We start from the raw sequence: 22,467 nt of genomic DNA, 5'->3' as shown, positions 1-22,467 counted from the left end.
ATATTTCCAGAGTGAGGGCCTGGCTTTTTGGTGTCAGCTTTGAAGTAGTGTTGTCTCAATCATTCTTGTTCCCCTCGTCACAACAATTTTTACGCAATTACTTTTCAGGTCGGCATTCAGTAATATGTTAGAGGTAAATAATAGGGCTGCACGATATTGGTTTATTGGATTATTGTGGTCGATATCCAATATAGCCAATATGCTAAATATACTAAAACTAATTTGGCTGGTAACCGATGGCAATACCAATATTTTTTTGCTATACCTACTTACGGAAACTATATTGCTTTCTCTACTGTGGAATTAAAATATTGCATTATCTTTGTCAATTTAGCTTATCAAATGTAAATACTGAAACTGGTCTGAAAACGATGTAACACTTTCAACTTGAATTATGTTTAATATCAAATTTATTCATGACATCTGCTAAGACACTAAACAAATCAAACAGTGCAAATTTGATGCTGTGCTGCAGCCATTATTGTCACTAGTTTGTCATATAAAAAGTATGCCTTTTATATCAGTGAGTTATTTTGAGGGAATTTCTGGTGTCCGATATTAAATTTTACAGTTAATATCTACTGATACCATGCCACTAACATTGTGCATCCCTAGTAATTAACTATTCATTGTTGGGTTTGTAGCTCTGGAGTGCTTTTCTTATTTATCTATGTGTTAGTGTGCATCAGTCTCTGCAGAGACTGAGAACTCCTACGTCGATTTTTGAAGTTATTATGATTTTTTTCTGTCATAACAGGAAGACAAATTTATCTATGGTTAGTCTTGCATTTTGATGTCATTCCCTAAAAATGTGCTTCCGTTTTTAGCTGGGTATAAGATCACAGAGTTCATAATTCGTCTCTGTTTTCGTGTTGTCTGGTTGCTTCTTTTTGAGAGATCTTAACTCTGTTGTTCTGTTGTTTCCGTCACCCAAACAGAAGCGCCATAGTTTTGTTTTCAGGAGCATATTTTAAAATAGCCTTGCAGCGTCACAAAATCTGATACCTGAAAACTGCACTGGTGTGCAGAACGGCGTGTTCCTCCACGTGAGCTTATGCGCCGTTACATCCGCACGTTAATGCAGCCCGGTTTTACCTGTCGTGATAGGTCAAAAAGCACAAAAATCTAGATTTTTCTTTATAGATCTTCCATCCACATGTTATAAAAGCATGTGAATAAGTCAAGTGTCCTCTATCAGTGGTAGCACAAACTGGGCGGGCAGTGCTGATGAACTTTTCACAAGCCTCTGAATACGGACTCGTTCCTGCTCCAGGAAGCTACGTTGATCAAATTGGAGCCGCGTTCATCACGTGTTTTAGATCAATGCAAAATATGCGGCTGAAACACACATCCTTGTGTGTGCAGTGTAACATTTGCGGTCCTGCCAAATTGGCTTTCCTTTTAGAAGGATGATCATGGATTCCCTGCTGCAGATCACGTCTGCCAAAGTTTCTATGAGGCCACTGATTGGTTTTAGGGAAGTTTTTCTGAGGTAAGATGAGGCAAAGAGTGCTCCTCTGACCTGACAAGAGGATTGCACTAATGGGTTCGCCCTTGAAGCTTATTTCCAATGGAATTACAGCCTAGAGAAACTACTAATACTTTCATCTTTTCTTTGCATTGTACATTAAAACCTACACTTCTTTTCCTTTTAATTTTTTATGAGGTAGAGTAAAACTAGTGCGACTAGAGTCATTTCTTTAATACTGCAGATGTGAAAAGATTATTTTTTCCATTCTTTTTGCACTAATAATAGGATTTAAGTTATTTATGAAATGTTGTGTCGCTCTAAAGTATTCACTACCCTCAAACCTTTTCACATTTTGTCACAAAAAAACAAATGTCAGTTTGTGTCGTTGAGATATTAGATGATGGAGCAACACAAAGTAGTGCATAGTGGCGAGCTGTAAGGAAAATATGTTTGTTTCTAAAAAAGACTTTACAAATAGAATCTGAAAAGCATGATATACATTTATAGGTAAAAAGAAACCCATGACAACCACTTGCCTACAGAGATCATGTAATTAAAAAATAGTTCATTTCTTTTTTTTTCAGATTTGTTAGACATAAGAGAATGGGCAGCATAATGAAAACTTAAACCAGGGGCAGAGATTATGGAGAAGTTGGGAGCAGGGTTATGGTGTAAAGCTAAACCGGTCAATATATCATCTGAAATGAAAAGAGCATAGCACAGCTGCAGATATATCAAGACATGGCTGTCCACTTAAACTAACAAGACAATCAATTGGAGAAGCAGCCAAGAAACCCGAATTGATCAAGAGCCTTGGGTGGCAGAAGCTGTTGGAAGGACAAATATTAGTTGTGGACTTAACGCATTTGGCTTTTACTGTAGAGTGGTCAGAAGAAAGACGTTATTAAAAGAAAAGCATAATAAGTCCTGATTGCAGTTTTTCCACGATTCATGTAGGGAACACAGTAACTGTGGAAGCTTTTCTTCATCAGGGACATGGAAACTGGTTTATACAAAGATGGACGGAGCTAAACACAGGGCAGTTCTGGTTGTAAACCTGTTCGATGCTGTCAAAGACCAAGGAGAAGTTTCACCTTCCTGCAGGACAACATACATACTTAACATATACCCAGAACTGCTGATCAAAGCATATTCATGTGCTATGTGTTAGAATGGGCCAGTCTAAGTTGGGGCTTGTAACTGATTAAGAAGGTGTGGCAAAACTTGAAAGAAGTAGTTCAAGGAGTTCACATTTACAAGAGAAGAATAATTAACTTTCAGCCTCTAGATGCTTTGTGTTGGTCTTTCACACGTTTTTCCAATAAAATACGTTGAAGTTTATGTTTGTAAAATAGACAAAACGTGGAAAAAGTTTTAGGTCTATGAATATGTTGGCAAAGAACTATGTATTTTATTACTGTATGTGCACTTTTTTTTTTTTTAGAAAAATCACACAAAACTGGTGTTGGACAACAAATCAATAACAATATATATTGCGGTACACACATGAATAGTATTAATATTAATACCTCTGATAGAATTTCCAATAATTACACTGAACGCTGATCCAAAACTGCACAGCATTCTGGGTGATGTAGGCAGAGGAAAGGCTTTAGCTTCTCAACCTCAGCCAGCTCAGCAAGGTGGGTGGCATCAACTAACTCACTCACTCTTTGGTTACCTAGCAACATCCTGTTAAGTAACTTGGGCAGCAGCAGTTTCACCTTGTCTCATACCTGCTTAAAAATAAAAAACAATGAAAGCTATCGATAAAGCAGGAAAGTTCACATCACTAGTTAGGCAGTATTTCAGATATTTTAAAAAATAATTAGCGATATCAACTGATATGAAACCCTCATATCGTGACGCCTTTTTTAACCATATTGTCCAGCAGCAGCTTCTCCTCAAACTTACTACTAACTGCATCTAATTTTCTATGAAGTAGCATCATTAACTGTAATAAATGAACAAAAAACGTATGTTAATTAGTGAAAAAGCATAACTCAAATCTAGTTTAGTGGCAAATTTGGTCATGAAAGCATCAAAGCGGGTTGGACGAGTCCGCTTTTGTTCACCTAGATTCCACACAGTCACGATTCTGCTACATAAAAAAATATAAATAAATAAATAAAGGCAGAAATGTACAGAGGTGTGTGTGTGCATCTGTGGGGTGTGTTCCAGCCTTCGCCCTGACGCTGCAGTCCCTCCAGATGTCTGCGGCAGGCGGCGCAGACAGAAGCTGATGTGAATACTGATTTTCAGCCTCAAACGACTCCGACGGTCGCACTAAACCGCAGCTCCCCGTTCGGGCTGTACTGCTGCTGCGCGTCGTGTCGTACCATGGAAGTAGGGTGCATTTGAGGTGAACACGGCCGCTATGCATAGAGAGAGAGAGGCGGGGGTGGGAGACGGCAGAGAGGTGCAGAGATTTGGCGTGAGAGAAAGAGTGTGAGAGCATCCCTAACTGCCGTGGTAGCTATTTTTAACCGGGCTCTCTACTCCACAGTCCTGAGATGCTCTCCCACTCCTTAAACACAGACAAGTCAATCACCAGATCCACACACTGACTCACATTCTTCAATGTAAAGAGTTACATAAAAAGCAAGAGCAGTGGATCCGCTTTGGTATTCAGTGTCTGTTCAATGGAGGGGGGGGAGGAAAAAAAAAATCCTTGAATGAATGAGAGGTGGAGCTTAGAGATATCAACTTGGCAATCAAGGTCAGTTTTTTTTTGCTTCAGAAAGAGCTCTGCAATATTTCATCCTGTTTATAAGAGGGAGTGTTTGCAATAGAAAGAGGAACCGGGTGTATCGTTGGGCGGCGGGGGGGAAGCAGAGGAAGCTTTCGTCCTCTCAATAACAAGTTGTTTGTCTTGTCAGACATTATGAAAGAGCTTTGGGGGGGGGGGGGTGATGGTGTAGCAGAGAAGCAAAATAAAGCCATGCTTCTTTTTCTATATCATGTTTTTTTTCTCTCTCTCCTTTCACTTCCTTTCAGGCTGAGTCACTACTGGTGAAGAAGGAAGGTCTGGAGAGGGAACGTGTGAGGAGGAGGAGGTGGAGGAGGAGGGGAAGACGAAGAAGAAGACGAAGAAGAGAGGGAGATAAGCCACGACAGGAAGCAAAACGATACGCGCGCACTCACGCCTACACACTGCTTGTTTCGCGTGCGTGCGCTTGTCTGCGTCTGAGGGATAGAGAGAGTGCGCGAGAGAGAGGCTGGGCGAGTTATCGAGGGTGAACGGGAAAGGAAGAAAGGGAGGGAGAGTGACGCGGAGGCTGGGAGAGCCGTTTCCCCCTCCCCTCCACCTCCTCCTCTCCTCTCCCTCGCTTTCTCCTCTCCTCTCCTCCTCCCCTTCCCTCCCTCTCTGGCTGTGTGGAGCAGGCGTGTAACGGCATCAGACTCGGCGTGAAGGAACCATGAGCGATGTCACCATCGTTAGAGAGGGATGGCTCCAGAAAAGGGGTGAGTACATCCAGAGCCTTCTCCCGCTCCCCTCCGATGCGCTTCTAGTCTGCGTCCCCTCGTCTAGACCGAGGGGCCTGGCCGTGCCTGTCCACATGTGCCGGCTAGGAGGATGTCGGTGTGCTCGACTGAGTGTGAGTGATCACATGTCTGATCACCGGTGTGTGTGTGTTTGCGTTAGCCATGTGTCTCTTTACCGTAAGCCCGACTGGCTGCTAGCCTGCTAAATCCCTGTTTTATTCAGTCAGATTATGTCTGGAAAAGCTGGGGGCATGCACAAGCGTGAGCATGCAGTTACTGTAGTAACATCTAACGGATCCCTGTGGTGACATTGCTGGTGTTGCAGTGTTGTGTCATGCCAGTGTGCCGGCTCATGTCTATGAAATCTAGTTAGTTCTGCCTTCTGAAGTGTTTTTTTTTTTCCCAACAGCATAATATGCTAAGTTCAGAAGTGTGTGTGTGTAGGCGTGTGTGTGTGTGGAGGGGGGGAATATCCTGAATAGTGTCACTGACAGTCATATGTCACGGGTTCAAGGGAGCAGTTAAAGTGTAGAAAGGGTAGTGACAACACATCCTGTTTACAACCAAATGAGTGAAAAAAGTGCAACGGTCAGAGAGCATGTGGCAGAAATAGTGCTTCCCTGTTCTCAGATGTTCCCAGACCAGAGACAGTCACAACAGGTGGAACTGATCCAGAAACGGCTGAAAACGTTATTAGTTCCATGAGGTCAGCAGGGGTGACTAGAAATGTCGTTTTTGGTGTAATTAACCCCAAATGTGTGTGCTTGTGTGTCTGGTGCCGATAGAGATCCATCCAGCAGATGTAGGATATGTGAATAAATGTGTGTGTTTGGAGGGAGAAAAAAAAAAACAGGGATTTCCAGTTTTTTAGGCCAGTGAGCATCATTCCCCTTCACCATGGGATGGTGTCTAGGAATGTGCAACAGAAAACCGCCGAGCAGGAAGTGACATGGATACACAACAGACAACAGGTTTCTGGGTAATGTAGGAGGCGCACCGGGAGAAGATGCTGCTCCGCACATTCACAGGATGAATGTTCTGTGACTGAAGTGCAGACACGCGAACACGCACACACACGGAAAGATAGAGCACGCAGTCTGCAAGCAGAGCGGGTGAAGTGGGGGGGGGGATCTTTTTTTGTCTCCCGGCGTGCCAGTGGGATCCTCAGTTGTCTGTGCATATTAAGAGGAAAACATCGCCCTCAGTCACGACTCGGCGATGCCAGTGTTTCTCGGTGTGAGGAAGAGGTTAGGTAGGGACGGAAGAAGAAGAGGAGGAGGAGGAGGAGAGGGACTTCTGTTTGTGTCAGGAATATGAATGTTTGTCTGCATTGTATGATAAATCTTTGTCTGTAGCAGAGTGCGGGAAGAGACGCAGGGTCAGAGTGCTGACTCACTGTCCGGGTTGTGATACAGCAAAGACTGCAGTCTTAGTCATTAGACAGAGGGTTACTCAAATCAGAGATGTTGGGCATCTTCCATGCATGGAAAGTTCTCCAGGATTGAATTATGGACCATGTTTCTGGTTGAGTAAGTGACATGAAGAAAAAGAACAGAAACAAAGAAGCTAAATGATGACAGGCCTGTAAGGTCCTTTAAGGTCACAAGCTGCAAAATGCATATGAGTTAGTCGCATTGCATAGACTAGATGAATATTGAATCTTTTTCTTATTACATTATTCTTTGTTTCATGGAGAAGTGGGTTGGTATGATCAGAGTATGATAAGCTTGGGTAAAAAATACAAAACAGAGAAATTTTAAAACAGAAAAGCAACAATTATTCCAACTACTGCTAAAATTTAAATTGTAACTAACCCCCAAATTAACATATTTTGCATTATAAACCGTATAAACAGGGTATTTGGTCGAACTGTTCTTAAGCAAGTTGAATTTTCCTATTGTTCAAAAAGGTATTTTAATGCTATATGCATTTATTGGTATTTTGATACAAAGACTTGAGCAAAAATGTAAAAATAAAAACCCTCTAAATTTAGTAGTAGTCTACAATAGATGGATAAACTATTAGTTTGTCAGCTGGACGTCTACTGTAGTCTCTACAGATGCTGCTTAAAAACAGCTGTGTTTTTATCTTTTCAAAAGCGATGGGTGATGCTTCTTCAGTATCCATACCATGACTCTTCCCTTAACCCAGTGGTTCCCAAAAATCTTCTGGACCCCCCTATGGATTTCAATAAAATCCCTCGCAAAAAAGAAAAAAGAATCAACTGGGCACACACATTGTTCAACCAGACATAAATCTATACACATATTTGGTTTTCAAACTCCACTGAAGTTTATTTGACACTTCAAGTTGCAACAAAACACACTACAAACCATCTTTACAGTGAAATACTTTTGTGTAACTGTTTTTTTCCCCCTCTTTTTATTCATCCATACCGCTTCCCGCGCCCGCCCTGCAATGGCACTGTGCCCCCCACACTTTGGGAATCACTGCTTTAATCTAAAACATTTCCATTGCGAAGAGTTTTCCTTTCTTGTGAGGGAGCAAGTAGACGTCTTCTCTCAGCCAGCAAACATGTTGCCAAATTCAAATAAGTCAATAAAATTAATTCAGTATTAGTTTATATATCTCAATTTTTTATGCGACAGTTTTTCTTTGGGCTGTTGGAAAATAGAGGTGGACATGATTTTGATATAAATACTAACGATGCACCAATTGTCCAAATATCACTCTTAACTTTCGATGATCTAACACCAAATAAATCTGATTTTTTTTCCTTATAAATATACCAAAACACTCCCACAATTTTGGCTTATAAATAAAAAATAAAAACTACATTTTCTTCCACTGTTTTAGGGCCTCTGCTGATGTTTATTTTGAATGGACAAGACTGAATGATCTTAAATCTAGAAAGCTCATAAAATCATTCTTTTTTTTTTTATAGTTGTAAATGTGTTGTTTTCTCTGGAGCCTTTTACACTGTTTTCCCTCTTGCTAATGGGTTTGGTGTTGAATGGAAATTGTTTATTAGTTAGTTGTTTGGGGGAATAAAAAGCAAATCTCAGGGGTAAAGAAGACTTCTTATGGTCACAAACTCTCACGGGAAAGCTTTGCATGTTTTATGGCGGAACCGATTTGGAGAAATGGCGCTTTTGTTTGGCCAACTACTGTTATAAAAACTGGTCAAACATTACAAAACATTCACACACTTTCACACACACGACAACGGATGGTGACCAAATGTAGTGATACTTGGACACAAAAAATGTCCATGCATATTTTTTTTCAACTCTTACCAACCATATGATGCAGCAGAAAAAGCCCTTAAGCAGATGTACTGGAGTGGTTGAAATGACTAATTCAGCTCTACTTATTCTGGAATGAAATGAATCCCCTCGAATACAGATCATATTTTCCACCAAATACAGCACAATGTGCCCTTAGATGACCCTGCCTTTGTGTACACACTGACATGACTAGGATTTCCTTCCTCCTTTCACTGAGTCAGGGCGTGGACTGCAATCAACTGCATCACCTCTTTGTGTAAGAAAATCATGCATGTTGTGCAATCTTGCCTCTTGCAAACCTTACCACAAAAACAACATAGTTGCAAGAAAGCAAAATGAACAGTTTAAAAACGTTTGTTTTATTCTGATGAATACGACCAAAATGACACCGGAACGGGTCCGTTTTTGAACGTGCGTCGCTCCCCTCTCAGCAAGAATGCCCTTCTTAATTTCCGCTACTGCCAGGAGTTTACCTTCTTTCAACCCATGTGAGGCTACAGGGATCACACTCTCAGCCACTGCACCGGGTGGATACTGTTACCTCTACCAGCATCAGCACACACAGCAGTCAGCACAGCAGATGGTCGGGAGGGAGGGGACAGATGAGGAGAGCTGCATCATCTTTTCTTGGACACAACTCATTGTCCTCCAGTGTTTTCTTTTATAATGCAAAGTTACAGATCAGAGGTGAAACGGCAAAGTCAAAGCAAAGTGAGCCTTGGTTGCTTTGAGAGCGGCAAATCTGTTGCTTGGAAGTGTTTTGTTATGACACATCAGATACCAACTAAAAGATTTTGTGGGCAAAATGGTTACAGAGTTGACTCATTAAACCATCTCTTGCTTCTTGGATGAGCACTTGTTATGATTAACATTGTTAGCTTTAGCATGTCCCACAACAAACACACTATGAAAGATCAATAGGATGAAGTAGAGCAAATTTGCGGTACTGCTTTCAGCCTTTGTGGTGACAGATGAAATCTTATTTAACTCTTTAGGCACATGAAGGCTAAAGAGGCAGGTGTTTCCTGCCTGCAGAAATACAGTTTCATTTTAAATAGCTTCGTATCTTTTGTGCTTGAACACTTTACTGATTCTGAAAATGGGTAACTTCAAATTACTTTCTTTCAGTAACTCCACACACTGAAGAGTGTTATTGGCATAGCCCATTAAGACTAAGGGATAGTACATTCATAGCCTGATAAAACCACCCCCTTGTTCTACGCTTTGCTTTGTGCAGGGGGTCTGGTCCCTTGGCTATTGAGAAACTATTAGGTGGACTCTGTTGAAGTTTTACATTTTCCCAAATCGCTAACGTTTGGTTGCGCCGTATATAATTCTCCAGTTTGACACCATGAAGCTTATCGGGACTTGCCTATGCTGTAAACAACAGCGAAGTGCCGATTCAAACAAGGCGGCTGTTAATGCTAATTCAGTATTTGGAAGTGTGACCAACACGAAGTCAATGACTTCGTTCACTTCCTCCGCTGCCTTTGCTAAAATTACAAAACAGCGCAGAAAATCATCATAGTTGTTCACAACGGCCTGGTTGAAATTCTACTGGAGAAATCCACTTTAATGGGAGAAGTTCCAGGCAGAGCCCTAAAGGGAGATGAGAATCGAGTGGTAGTGCATAGGAAGGCAATGACCAGGCTTGTACATTCACTAAGAATCAAAAAAGATTGAATTTTTTTAAGTTTATGGCCAAATCAACCGTCAGTCAGTACCAGTCGGGCTAAAAAGCGTCAGATTACCGGTAACCAGCACTTTCCCCGATGGGTCTGTGTTTGTAGCCTTTGAATTTATCAGCTTCTGTGCTTACAGCATCTCACCATGAATGGATTTTTAGCAATTTGAACTGTAATTAAATGTTTTAATTAAGTCTCAGATTTAATTATATGTTATAGAAATAAATCCTGATACTGGAGTATGTTTATAATTGCTTAAATTATTATAATTTAATCATTTTGGAACATGCATAAATACAATCTTTGTTGATTTGAATGTTATAAAGCATCTTAAGTAAAAAAAAAGTAGTATCTCTCATGCACCTTTTTTTTTCTGTACTCAATGCGGACAGTTTGACATCTGGTTGCTGACCACATCTATGAAATGTATCATTTAGATCACAGCATTAGTCCTGCTGATGTAGAGACTCAGAAGATGCCTGGGTGAGTTTTGCTCCCTTATTTCATGCATCTCTCTCAGCATGCCTGCATCGCTGGATATTTGAATTTGAAATGAAAGCCATCACTTCTCCCCTTTTATTCCTTCTTTGTTCTCCACTCTCCCTGGAGCAACTGTATTTGCTTTACTGTGTACATATTACTGCTGTGGGGTTCATTGGGTGCAGTGCAGTGGAGCAGCCATCTTGGCTTAGTAAGTTCAGCGAGTTCAGTGTTGCTGGAGGCTGGCTGGATCAGGTGGCAGTGCCAGATCTCTGATATCAATCACCAGTCACTGCCGCCGCCACTGTTTGCCGGTTCCCACTTCTCTCTCCTCCCCTCCTCCTCCGCTTCTCATTTCTTTTTCAGCTCCCATCACCTTGTACTCCTTCTCTCCTCTCCCTCTGATCCTCCAAAGCCTGCAATGCATGCACATCCACGGCAGCAGCCGACAGGCAGACAGTGCAGGCTTTGTTATGAATGGCATCCCCTTGCACATCCGGAGGAAGTGTACTCTCCAGTGTGGTTTTACAAACTGTCTCCATTGTCCTAAGAATGACTCACTCTACACTGCAGATAATGGCAGCCAGCCAGACAGACTGACAGCACAGCACAGAAGGACCAGTCTGCAGAGCCCACAGACAAACGGCACAGGAAAGGGAGACGGATAGTTTGTGACAGATACAGCCACCGCAAAAAAAGAAGAGACGGGAACTGCGAGAATCGAGGAGGATGTGAAAATGAAAGGAGTTTTTAAATTTACAGAACTTCATTTTTGGGAAGAGGAGCTAATTTTGGACATCAGTGACAGTAGTGTCAGCAGATATGACCCATTTATTGAAACTAGATGCCACAAAAGAAAAAAAACCAAAACAACTTCAGTACTGACTCCCTCTACCCAATCAGGCTAGAGGGAGTTTAGCTTTTTTTTTTTTTTTTTTGGCTACATCAAAATGACCTTGTGTGTTTGTTTATGATGTTCTGAGCTAAATAGATGTGGACACTTTAACTGTTTGAAGTCAGTAAGATCTGCATCGAGAGAAGCATGCTTTTAAAGCCCATGCCAGCGGAAGGATTAATGGATGGGCAATGTGAATGGACTAATGTAGAGTGAGGTAGTCTTGGATAAATGAATGAATGGATCAATGAATGGAGTGCTGATCATTACATATGCACAACTTGGAGAGAGGAAGCAGGAGGATATGAAAGGAGGAGAGGTTGCATAATGCGATTAGTCTGCAGCTGAGGATCATCAAAATGCTGACCTCAAACATTGGATCACAATATGGACGGATGCTTGGAGATTTGCTCAGGCACTATTTACTAATTGTTCTCACTACTATTTATATATTTTGTTGTAATCAGACCTATTCATTTAAACCTTTTATAGTGTCGTAAAAACGAACCCACTCTTAAGATTTTTTTGAAATCAAATTTTCATTGTTAGTCGCATAGAATTTTACTTAAGATAACCTGAGTTGATACAAAAGACATTAACTCATTTAGATGCCACAATTAAAAAGACCATGTCTTTTTAACTATTGCAATTATTAGGGAGGGAGCGGTATCACAATCAACCTGGCCTTATGTGAAATAGTATTTTCCCCCTACACCCTTGCAGCAACAAGTGCCCTTAGTGTTCTCATAACTGGTAAGGAGTCTGTAAAGTCCCTGTGAAGATTTAGCCCACTCTTTTTCTTCTTTTTTTTGCCGAATTATTTTAATTCAACCACACATGTGTCTTTTCTAGCATGAATGACCTACTTAAAGTCACATTGTAAATTGACCACGCCTCTCCAAAACCATATTTGTAAGCAGTCAGAAGTAGACTTTTGTCCTGCTGCATAACCCAAGTGCGCTGCAGTTGAAGGTTGCAAACTGATGTCTAGCTGTCTCTTTTAGAATTGTGTTCTTTCGTTATTTACGGCAGATCCTTCAGTTCCTGAAGCAGCCAGGCAGCCTCAGATCATCACACTTCTACTACCATGTTTGTCAGCATGACAATCTTGTTCTGAAGTACTGTGCCGTAATTAAATGCAACGTCCAAAAGTCCACAGAATGTTTTTCCAGCACTGTTTCACCGCATTCAGAGTCTTTTAAAAACGTTCTATATATCTGCAGGAAATAATTTGTCAAATGCCAGAGGATGTTGTTTTTGGAGAATGCATTTTTATCTGAAGGAAATATGAAAGGTTAATGTCATAACATAAACAATTGTCCAACACTAAACATTGATTTCTCTATTCTGTCTCAATATTTTGCTTTCTCTGGTTTATTTTACCCGTTTCTTCCTTATTACTGCAGATGTCCATTTGTGTTTATAAAAGGATCCTTGTCAACTCGTGTTACAATTTCCCTTTACTACCATTTTGATTTATTGCCGGTGACATCGTTGTCCTTACTTGAAAAGCCATCTGAGTAGATGTGGAAAACCATAGTCTCTGTTTAAATGTGCTAACAGAGATTAGGCCAGAGAGGTGGAGTGTAGTTTACTTTTTGTGGTAGTGAGGGCTGTTTGGATTTGGCTTTAGGATAGGGTTAGTGGAGGGAGGCTTGAGTATGGGTGGGTTTGGCTGACATAGGCAAACAGATGAATGCCAAGTGGGTAACAACTACTGTAAGAGCTAGACTGCAGGAGAGGCACCACAGTGGGCAAATAATACCACTTGCTTTTAGTTATGTTTTAGTGAAATTTGTATGTTTAAGTTTTTGTTTAAGTTTTTTTTTTCCAAAAGTCTCCTCCTATCAAATAATACAACTAAAGTTACAGTAGGGTTTTTAAATTAACAACAGTATTACAGATATGAAGGTTTTAAAAACAGTCTCCAAAAAGCTAAACATTTTCTATCACTTTTTCTGAAGTTTGTCTGTTTTCGTGACAAACCAGAGGTTGGTGTGATACACATTCTGAACAGTAAATTCACAATGAATAATATATATAGTTTCATATCTGCCACCATAGCTGAAGATCAGTCCAGTTTCCATCTCTTTGGTTTTGCTGCCAAATGAATACATTTCCTTTGACATTTGAAACATTTGATGCTTCAGATGTCATTGCTGACTGATGTTGGCGAGGTATCAAACTTATAACTTGCTGTACTCACTAAGACATTTAAGCCTTAGGCCTTGGGATCTGCTGGTGCCACTCTGACAGCAACTTTAGTACTTGGATGCAACATTTTCTTTGATGGTAAGGCCTGAATTTTTAACTCCACAAACTATGCTAATGTTCTAACGCTAATAAACTTCATGGAACAATCTTGCTCTCGTCAACAAGATTGACGTGTGTGTGTGTGGACAGACGCCCACACACACACACCAAAAATAATCCCCATGAAGCAAAGTAGCCTTTTGCATGAAACAGTTTCCAACAACAATCTTGGCCATTTTGTTTAATTCAAAAGTCCTGTACTTTTCTTTAACAGAACTTTGAGAACAAAACCTCAAAGAGAATTTTCTTGCCCTCAGTACCTATTATTGACAACTTTATGACTCCGGTAACACATGTTTCTTTCACACTGTTACCCAGTATCTTGTTCATGTGGTGACCAATGACATTTTTTCTTCAGCAGTCCCTGATTACAAAAATGTACATTAATCCTCTTTGAACTTGCTTAAGCACTGTTCTGAAAATCGATTTTCTCTCTTGTCCCATTTCCACAGTTGATCATGGCTGCGTTATACTCCTTGGGTTTCATGTACTTAGATAACACACTACAGTCTGTTTGGAAAACCTATGCTATGGGTTATACCAGCAGCCTTAAACAGTTCTGCGATCTGTGGTTGCGCACAGTTCGTTCTTTGTCAAGTGACTGTTACTGTCATAGTCGTCATCTTCCAGTCATTCCTGTTCTGGAAACAGAGAGACCTTACATTTAATCCTACCACTGTCAGCAAATCCTACCTTATATCTCCACCTTATTACAAGTCTTACCCACTAGGGAGTTGTCATTAGTGTGCAAACCTGACAAGCGTATCCAATACTTACTTTTTAATAAGCAAGGTTTTCTTTACCTGCAGTTGTTCTGACGTGCTGCTAAAAGTGTCAGCCACCATGATTCTTTTTTTCTGAGTAGATTTTCTAAGTTCAGCACCTCACCTCACCAACACCAAGTAAAATAAAAATACAGCCTTCCTTTCTGTCACTGTAGTTTTATTAAGAAGAGAATATAATGTGGAACCAACTACAACATCAGATTTGCAGTGAAAACCAACCCTTTCACTTTGACCCATTTGATTTTTGAAAAATGAATTAGTTTGTTCTTATGGTGGAAAGTTTATGGTTAGGCTCAAAATTATTTATAACCCAGGCTAATATAGATTGTTTTTCATTCAACCGAGATGTTTGTTTGAAAAAAATGTTTGGTTTTTTGTGATTTTTTTCTACATTTAATTAAAAAAGTAAAATGTTGAAAATTATTTATACTCTTCTATAATAAGTAGAAAATTCTTTATTGGCGTTCTAGTATTCTGACCCTTTTTATAAGTGCTGACACAACCTTTTCATGTTTCCACTGGTATTTTGAAGGCCTCCTTCCCATTATTCTACTCTTTATCTTCCTCCACAGATGTTCTGTCAGACCCAAATCAGGACATTACTAAATTGTTAGTATAATTTCCAGTCAGAAAAAAAACATGCTGGGGGAAAATAAAAGATTACTTTAAACCTAAATCTCAAAGGGATATCGATAATTTTGGTCTCAACTGTGTCCTGGAGCCTAGGTGAGAAAACTTTTCAATGGAAACATCCTTTGGATGCAAATTTAGTGTATGGCTTTTATCAAATGATAACTCATAGAATCCTCTTTGCACATTATTTCTGTGGGTAATGTCAGTATTTTTGTTCTATCCTTGCATGGAAGTAGGGTCTGTACCAGCATACAACTATTCAGGTTGTACAGGAAACAGATCCAGGAACTGCTGAATCCTCAGTTGTCACAATGTTGCTGAAAATTCCTTGCAGACTTTAATCCCCACCTTTTCCCTGTTGCCTCAAATACAGTACTTTCTCTGTGAAGAGACTGCATGTGAGGGACACATACATGTTTTCATCCACATTTCTTAGTAAGTAAGTGCTAATAAACTTGCACACAGTGCAGCAGCAGTACATGCAGAATAATCCAGTGGCAATACTGATCCAATCTCCAATCTCGTCTATACCATAGTGGTGTACACACCATCATAAACAGGCCTCTCTAGTAGAGTAAGTGTAAAGTGCCTTAGTGGAATCAAAGATTGCATGTCTGAACCCTGAGAACTTATCTGCACATATTTATTTAGCATTGTAGGATGCACCATCAAGTCCGTGTGGCCTTTCCATCAAATGAACATCTATTCCGGACAACTTCCAGTAGGCTTGGCTTGCTTTTCTTCCGCCTGTCTTAATAGTTGAGCTGCAAAAGGAGGTGGTCAGGTTAAAGGGACAGTGATTCTATTTATATCTTCCCACCTGTAATCTGTCTCTGACAGGATTAACCAAACCGCTAGCTTTAGCCTGCCTGGCTACACAGACAGACAATGAAAATGTTAGTCATGCATGAATGCACTGATGTAGACCAGTTTAATTGAATTTGGTTTACTTATACTGTGTAGCATCAACACACAGCCAATGTCATCTTAAGGAGCTTAACAAGACGTGCATGTCCAATTTATGTCAGGGCATGTGAAATCCAACTGGGATCATGAAAATGTAACAAATGTTGCAACTTTGGTGCCCAATAAAACTGAGTCTACTGGACTTTCAGGTGTGAAAACTCCCGATATACAGTCTAATGTGATCCTAATTACTGCATGATATGATCAAAGCAAGTTAATTTAATAATGACAATAGGTAAAATGTCTTAAGGAAGCCCAGCCAGTTAGATTGAGTCATTGACTTTGAGGGAATCTTCCTCCTGAGGAAGGATATGGTGACAGTGGAGAGGAGCAACTCCCTTTAACAACAACTAAGATTTTCAGTTTGAATAACGCTCCCTGGGCTTAAACATACATAAAATATGATTGTTATTGCAAGAAAGAACTATGGAAATGTGTTTTAGCTTAACTGAAATGTGACTGCCTTACATATGCATCTGTGTGAGTGTGGTTGCAATCTCCGTGGTTTTTGTACATCAGTTATTCAGCCGGGTAAAGCCAGAGGTACGAGAGATTGAGCAGTGATAAAATGTTTTATCCTCTTTTCCTCCTCCACCTCTCGTTGCCAATTTGCAGTCATTAATTAGCTGTCCATGATAAAATTCCCCATTCCCACTCTGACACTGGTGTAGAGCAGCGGACGGTGGTGGTAATCATGTCAGCGAGGCTTGGCTCGAGGTTCTGAGGGGGCTAAATGGCCCCCATATGGTCCACTGGCTGGGGCCCACTTCTTAGCATGCTCTCATTAAACTGGTGCTTAATATACCAAGGTAAAGAGAGAGACACACACACACACACATACACCCCTGCGCACACACCGTCAATAAGAGACAAATCAAAGCATTTAACAGGGCACAAAGGGACACCAGCACAAGGAGTTGGTGTTTGTTTGTGTGTGTGCATGCGGGGTGTGTGTGTGTGTCTATGTTTTGGGGAGGCTGATGCTATACGATTGTTGACTTGCCATCTGTCATTAAGCGAAGAATGTTGTGTGTGGTGTGTGCGTGTGTGTTAAAAGACGAGACGGAAACGAAATAAAGAAACAGTGAGTGAGGTGCAGATGTCTCACAGCAGAGCAGGGGGTTCATCAGCAGACCGCTGTATGGGACGGGGATTTGTGGTAGAGAACAAGAGAAGAGAAGCAACATCTGCTATATTCAGATGTTGCTCTGTGGTTTCATCGCAATATCATATTATCTTGAGTTTTAACAGACCTGGGATATGCTCCTCCTGATATTTTGTTGGATTGAACAGGAGGTTTCACACACATTTCAGTATTTTACAAATATTACAGAAGAAAGTGATGCAGAACATCTCATGGTGTCTGGCATTCTGTATAAACATTTTCAATTAAATGAAACCAAAAGATATTTGATGTTTTGTTGTAGTCTGAAACTAAATGCAAAATGAGACGTGTTTAATTTCCCCTTTAAATCTAATAAACCATATACAGTAATATTGCCATAACACTTATTTGTTCAAAGTCAGGTGTGTTTTAGAAGCTCACACTAACTAACACCAGTGTCTTCTCATTAGAAATGCACCAGTTATCCCCTTGACCAGTCATTGGCAGAGTAGATATAGCAAATTGATTGGCTTTGCTACACCTTCCCAGCCTGTAAACACATCAATGAAAAATATATTTGAATCTGGCAGGTCTTACACAGTTTTTATTGTCATTTTGTAGAATTCAGTTTTCACATTAAAGTTTTTTTTTTTTTTTTTGCTTGATCACGGTTGATTTGTTAAGGCAATAAAAAAAATAAACCATCCAACGGGGTGATTAATACTTTTTATAGGCGCTGCAGTTAAAATATCACTGGCATTTCTCTGGTCTCATTTAAGAGGTTAAACGCTTGTGGAACAGTAAATTTGCAGGTTTGAAACCGCAACTTTTCAAAAAGAGGATGGAGTTTGATAAGAATTCCCTATTTGATTAAAAACAAACAAAAATTTGCTTTACTATAGGTTATAGCCGGAATGTGAGTTACAATAATCACACCGATAAAAAGGTATCAGTTTTATTATCATTGATGTTTCTCCTGTCTATCTGTACAAACAGAAGTGTAGGAAATTCCACATTTGACGTTTTATACTTCATGCGTGGACAGATGGGCCTGGGCTGGAGTAGGTGGAGAGTCCAGACAGGTAGCCAACCAGGACGGAGAGGGTAACAGAGAGCAGCAGTTAGTTAGGTGGAGAGCACTTACTGCTGGCCCTTCAGTCTAACACATGAATGAAACCTTTGAATGAAGCACGACTGGGCTGGTGTGTGTGTCAGCCACTGTGGGCTGGGGGTGTGTGAGAGGGAGCGGGCGGTGCACTTGACAATACTTGGGGTATGGCACTTGATTGTTTACTCTTTCCCCAATGGACTCGGCAATTGTGCTCAGCGGTGTGCGTGTGTGTTCGGTGTGAACATGTGCATTCGAAGGAGAAACATGCAGCTCCGGGCTTTTATGTTGCTCTTGGAAAAGTACGAAGGCTTCACAAAAGACCAGAGGGGGTCTTATGTTGTCCACACAAGCGCATGCATGCGCTCGCAAGACCAGCTGCTGCCCACAGCCCCAGCCCAGCGATTCTGAATTAATAATACAGGGCCACTCTGGAATAATGGTGACTTACACACACACACACACGCGCGCACACACGCCAACATACACACAAGCACAAAGCTTTGCACCTGTTCACCACTGCTCAACTGGACAGGGTTGGGCTCCACAATACACACACACACACACACACGCTCCATGTTGCTTGTCTGTTGTAGGCAATAGTTGGACAGCTGTGTCTGTCGGCCTGTCTGCCTGACCTTCCCCTTCTTTTTCTGATGTCACTTCTTCTTATTGACTGATTTGTCCAGCTGCGCTCCTCCGCTTCTCTGATTGGACGGTTTCGCATCCAATGAGGCAAAGACACAGAATGAGAATTTGAATATGAATGTCAGGATCTCAAAGAAATGTGTGCAAGTAATAATTGCTGAATGAAATGAAAAAAGATGGGACGGAGCATGACTCGACGAGCGTCAATTTTCTTTTCCTGAGCGTCATTTGAATGATATTTGTGTGTGAACAGCATCGGCGTCATACGCACTTCGACTGAAAATAAACAAATATTTGGAGTCGAATCGCAAATCACAAATTCTTTAAAAATAAAAAAGGTTGTAGCAGATGGCTTTGGTTGAAAGTGATTTCTCTTCAACAGGTCCCTTTATTTTACAAATGATGCAGTGTTTTTTTTTTTAGCCAATAAATCTGTATAGGAAGCATTTTGCATAAATAAACTGCTTAATGTAGACATCAATGATGTAAAAAAAAAAAAAAGAAAATCAATGATGCCAACATGCAGAGCCCTCCAAAAGAGAGGGAAGAAAAAGAGGCAATAAACCAGCAATCAATGCAATTTGATTAGCCAGCTCATTGGCTGTGTGTGCCTTCCCTAATCGCATTGGATTCACTGCATTTTGAAGACAAGCGCCATGGCATTTCTAATGTTATCGCGTGTTAAAATGCAAGGGCTTTTTGTTCTGGTTCGCTCAGATAGTATTTTTACCTTCTTGATGTGCTAGAAGACATCCAAGCAGATCAGTCTTTATGGGGTTTTTTTCTTCTCCAAGCCGTGTTTGCATTGCTAGTTGTGTGTGGGTGGGTTGATGGATGTGTGTATGTTAGGGATATAGACCTTCTGACTGAGCTGTGTTTTAATATTCCTGATAGGATTAACCATAGACGAAACCTGAGTTTCCCTGCTTGATAATATAATATTTTAAAAGCCTTTTGCTCTGTGCTGACAGTATGTTCTTTTTGACTCTTCCTTAAAAAAGATAAGTCTCTTGTATTTATTTTGGCATGTTTTCAGAATCTCTGAATGAGATGTGAGAGAACTGGCTGCAAAGAGCTGCCAAAGTTCTGTAACGTGTGAAGAGCAGCGATTGTTGTGAGCATGTAGTGGACAGGAGGACACACGGGGCCAGGTGGGAGTCCTGGTGTCCTGTTCTTGTGCCTGTTCACTTCGCAGACCAAAAAACAATGAAACGATGGAATAAACCACATCTGTTACATTTTAATAGCATTTTTTGACTTTCTGATCCAAATGGTGATGATATGATTTATTATTCAAGATGCACCGATCAGAATTTAGTGGCTAATTTCTGATCTCTGGTGTTTTCAGTTTTCCAGTTTTTCACTCATCATTAGCTCATTGTTAATTATCTATATACAGACCCATTCTATAAATTAAAATATTATTGAAAAATCCATTTATTTTAGTAAGTCCACTACCAAGTTAAACACATTATGTAGATTAATTAGACAAAGACTGATGTTTGAACACCTTTATTTTTCTTAATCATGATGAGTTTCTAGTATAATTTTTTTATAGTTTTCTAGTTAATAAAAACACGCTTTAATATTGCATCCAACCTGTAAACAAGAACTACTTTGAAAAACAGAAACGTGGGCTTAATGAAATGCATGTTTAGTACCGGCTTGAAGGTAGTTATTTTCAAAAGGTACTTGAAATCTGACAAATGAGACTCATCCAGTTGTGTATTTTAATTTATTGAATAAAACTGTAGTGTTTGCTGGAGATCTGTAAAACAAGGTTTTTACTTTTACTTTCTCGTAAACCCAAAATGAAAATAGTTGACGTGGTAAACTGCGAGATAATGTAAATCGTCATCTTCAAACGTTTCCCAAAAGGCAGGAACTTTTCCAATTCTCACATGTTCATCAACAGTTAAGGGTCAAACCCTCATGGGAGGCGGAGCCACTTGGCTTCCTTGTGTTCAGTCTTTTGGTCATCTTCAAATAGTTTCCCACCATCTCCTTCTACCGTCATCTTTGATTACCTCGTCATCGGTTTTAAGTCAAAGCCTCAAGCCATTACCTGAATCATACAATTATCAATAGTAAGAACCAATTTGACATTATAATTAATATGAAATGACTAATCACATTTTGAAAAATCAATTTTAAGAAAAAAAAATGTGCCCAATGTATTTTTCTTTAGTTATACCAGGTCAAAAGGGGAAATAAAGTGGCTAGAGTCATAAAGTCTGATGATAAGATTGGCGTAGCCTTGGCTAAGTGACCTTCACCCACCAACAGTTTAGCTTGGTAACCAAAGCCTCCTGTCTGGCACAAGTGCCACTGAGCTGCAGCGCTCTACTAAGATGCTAATATGCTACTACCACAGTAAATCTTATGGTTCTTATAGGAAGCGACACATTCTTCACACAAATTGAGGTTTAAAATGTCTGAAGGCAGAAATGCCCACACCCACACAAACTGACAGATTCCCAGGGAGAGCATTTTACATATATTGTCCACACACACACACACACACACACACTCTCTCTCTCTCTCTCTCTCTCACACATACACACACATCAGTATGGTGAGGATTAGGATGAGAGTCGTCTTGGCTGCACCATGTCTGTCACTCACTCTCAGGCTCTGTGTCAGCATCGCAGCAGTGGTGATCCAAGGAGCCACCACCATCTACTGGATTGTAGCGGTACTGCAGCAGAAAAAGGAGTAGGAAAAAATTGCACATATAAAACAGGGGATGGGATTGTTATGTTATGGTACTGATAATATAATCAGAGTTTTTAGTTTTGTTATTTTCTATTATGTATTATGTATTCTTAGTTTTTTCCAAATAACTGACATCTGAGACATTTAGAACGAACAGTAAGATAATATTTAAATGCAATTAGTGAGGAGATACTCAGCTGTTTTGTCTTAGGTAAACCTCGAGTAAAAATGAACAGGAGATTGTACAGTCAACTTCAGGTTCCTTGGACCAGTGAGTGTCCATGGCGACATGGCATTGAGAAAAGTTAGGGTATGTGTGAGCAGCTCTTTTTGTACCAGCTGGGGGAGCAGAGGGACACCATGGTAGCATGCATGCACGCATCCATGCATGAGCTTGTGTGTGTTTGCATGCACCAAGCACAGACTAGCAGCAGACTCTGGCTGTGTGCAGCTGGCTGGGTAAAACCTCCTATTGCCCCCTTCGGCCCCCAAGGGAAAACCACTCTCCCATGGGTTTCCACTCAATCTGCCATGCTGCCCTGTCCCGGCTCTCTGGAACCATCACGGCCTCAGCAGCTTACAGTAAGGCCCTTCTTGCATGAGTTGCTAAGGCTCAGCCTTCATCTTTGTCATTCCTCAATTCCAGCACTTTATTCATCCCTACACTACTGTAGTGTCTGCACGCCAGCATCGAACCTTTAAACGCAGCGGCAACTCCGGCTTCAAAGTGAATGTGTTTCTTTGAATCCTGTCCTGTTATGTAAGAGCGAAAACACCCCTTAAGTTTTTAGAAGAACATGCAGCTCCGCTTTTATAGTGTCAGGGATTGGAATTGTATTTAAAGCATTTACACGAACTCGCACACACACATACACACAAACGAGCTCAAAATCCAGGCCCAGTGTGATAATGAGACTAACGCAGTTTAA

The 22,467-nt window shown here is 40.6% G+C and overlaps 1 protein-coding gene across 2 annotated transcripts in view; it reads left to right on the top strand.

Moving 5' to 3' along the window:
• The window catches only part of akt3a (v-akt murine thymoma viral oncogene homolog 3a), a 65,065-nt gene that overhangs the window by 1,657 nt on the left and 40,941 nt on the right, over positions 1-22,467 (top strand). For both annotated transcript variants that reach the window (XM_028006825.1, XM_028006826.1), the window contains exon 2: positions 4,469-4,936. In XM_028006825.1, the coding sequence (XP_027862626.1) occupies positions 4,891-4,936 (46 nt within the window). In that variant the 5' untranslated portion in view covers positions 4,469-4,890. The remainder of the gene's footprint in view (positions 1-4,468; positions 4,937-22,467) is intronic.

This window comes from Xiphophorus couchianus, chromosome 22, assembly GCF_001444195.1.
Source record: "Xiphophorus couchianus chromosome 22, X_couchianus-1.0, whole genome shotgun sequence".
In the NCBI taxonomy this organism is placed as follows: Eukaryota; Metazoa; Chordata; class Actinopteri; order Cyprinodontiformes; family Poeciliidae; genus Xiphophorus; species Xiphophorus couchianus.
The sequence above is the reverse complement of the archived record's forward strand: the minus strand, read 5'-3'. Positions and strand labels throughout refer to the sequence as shown.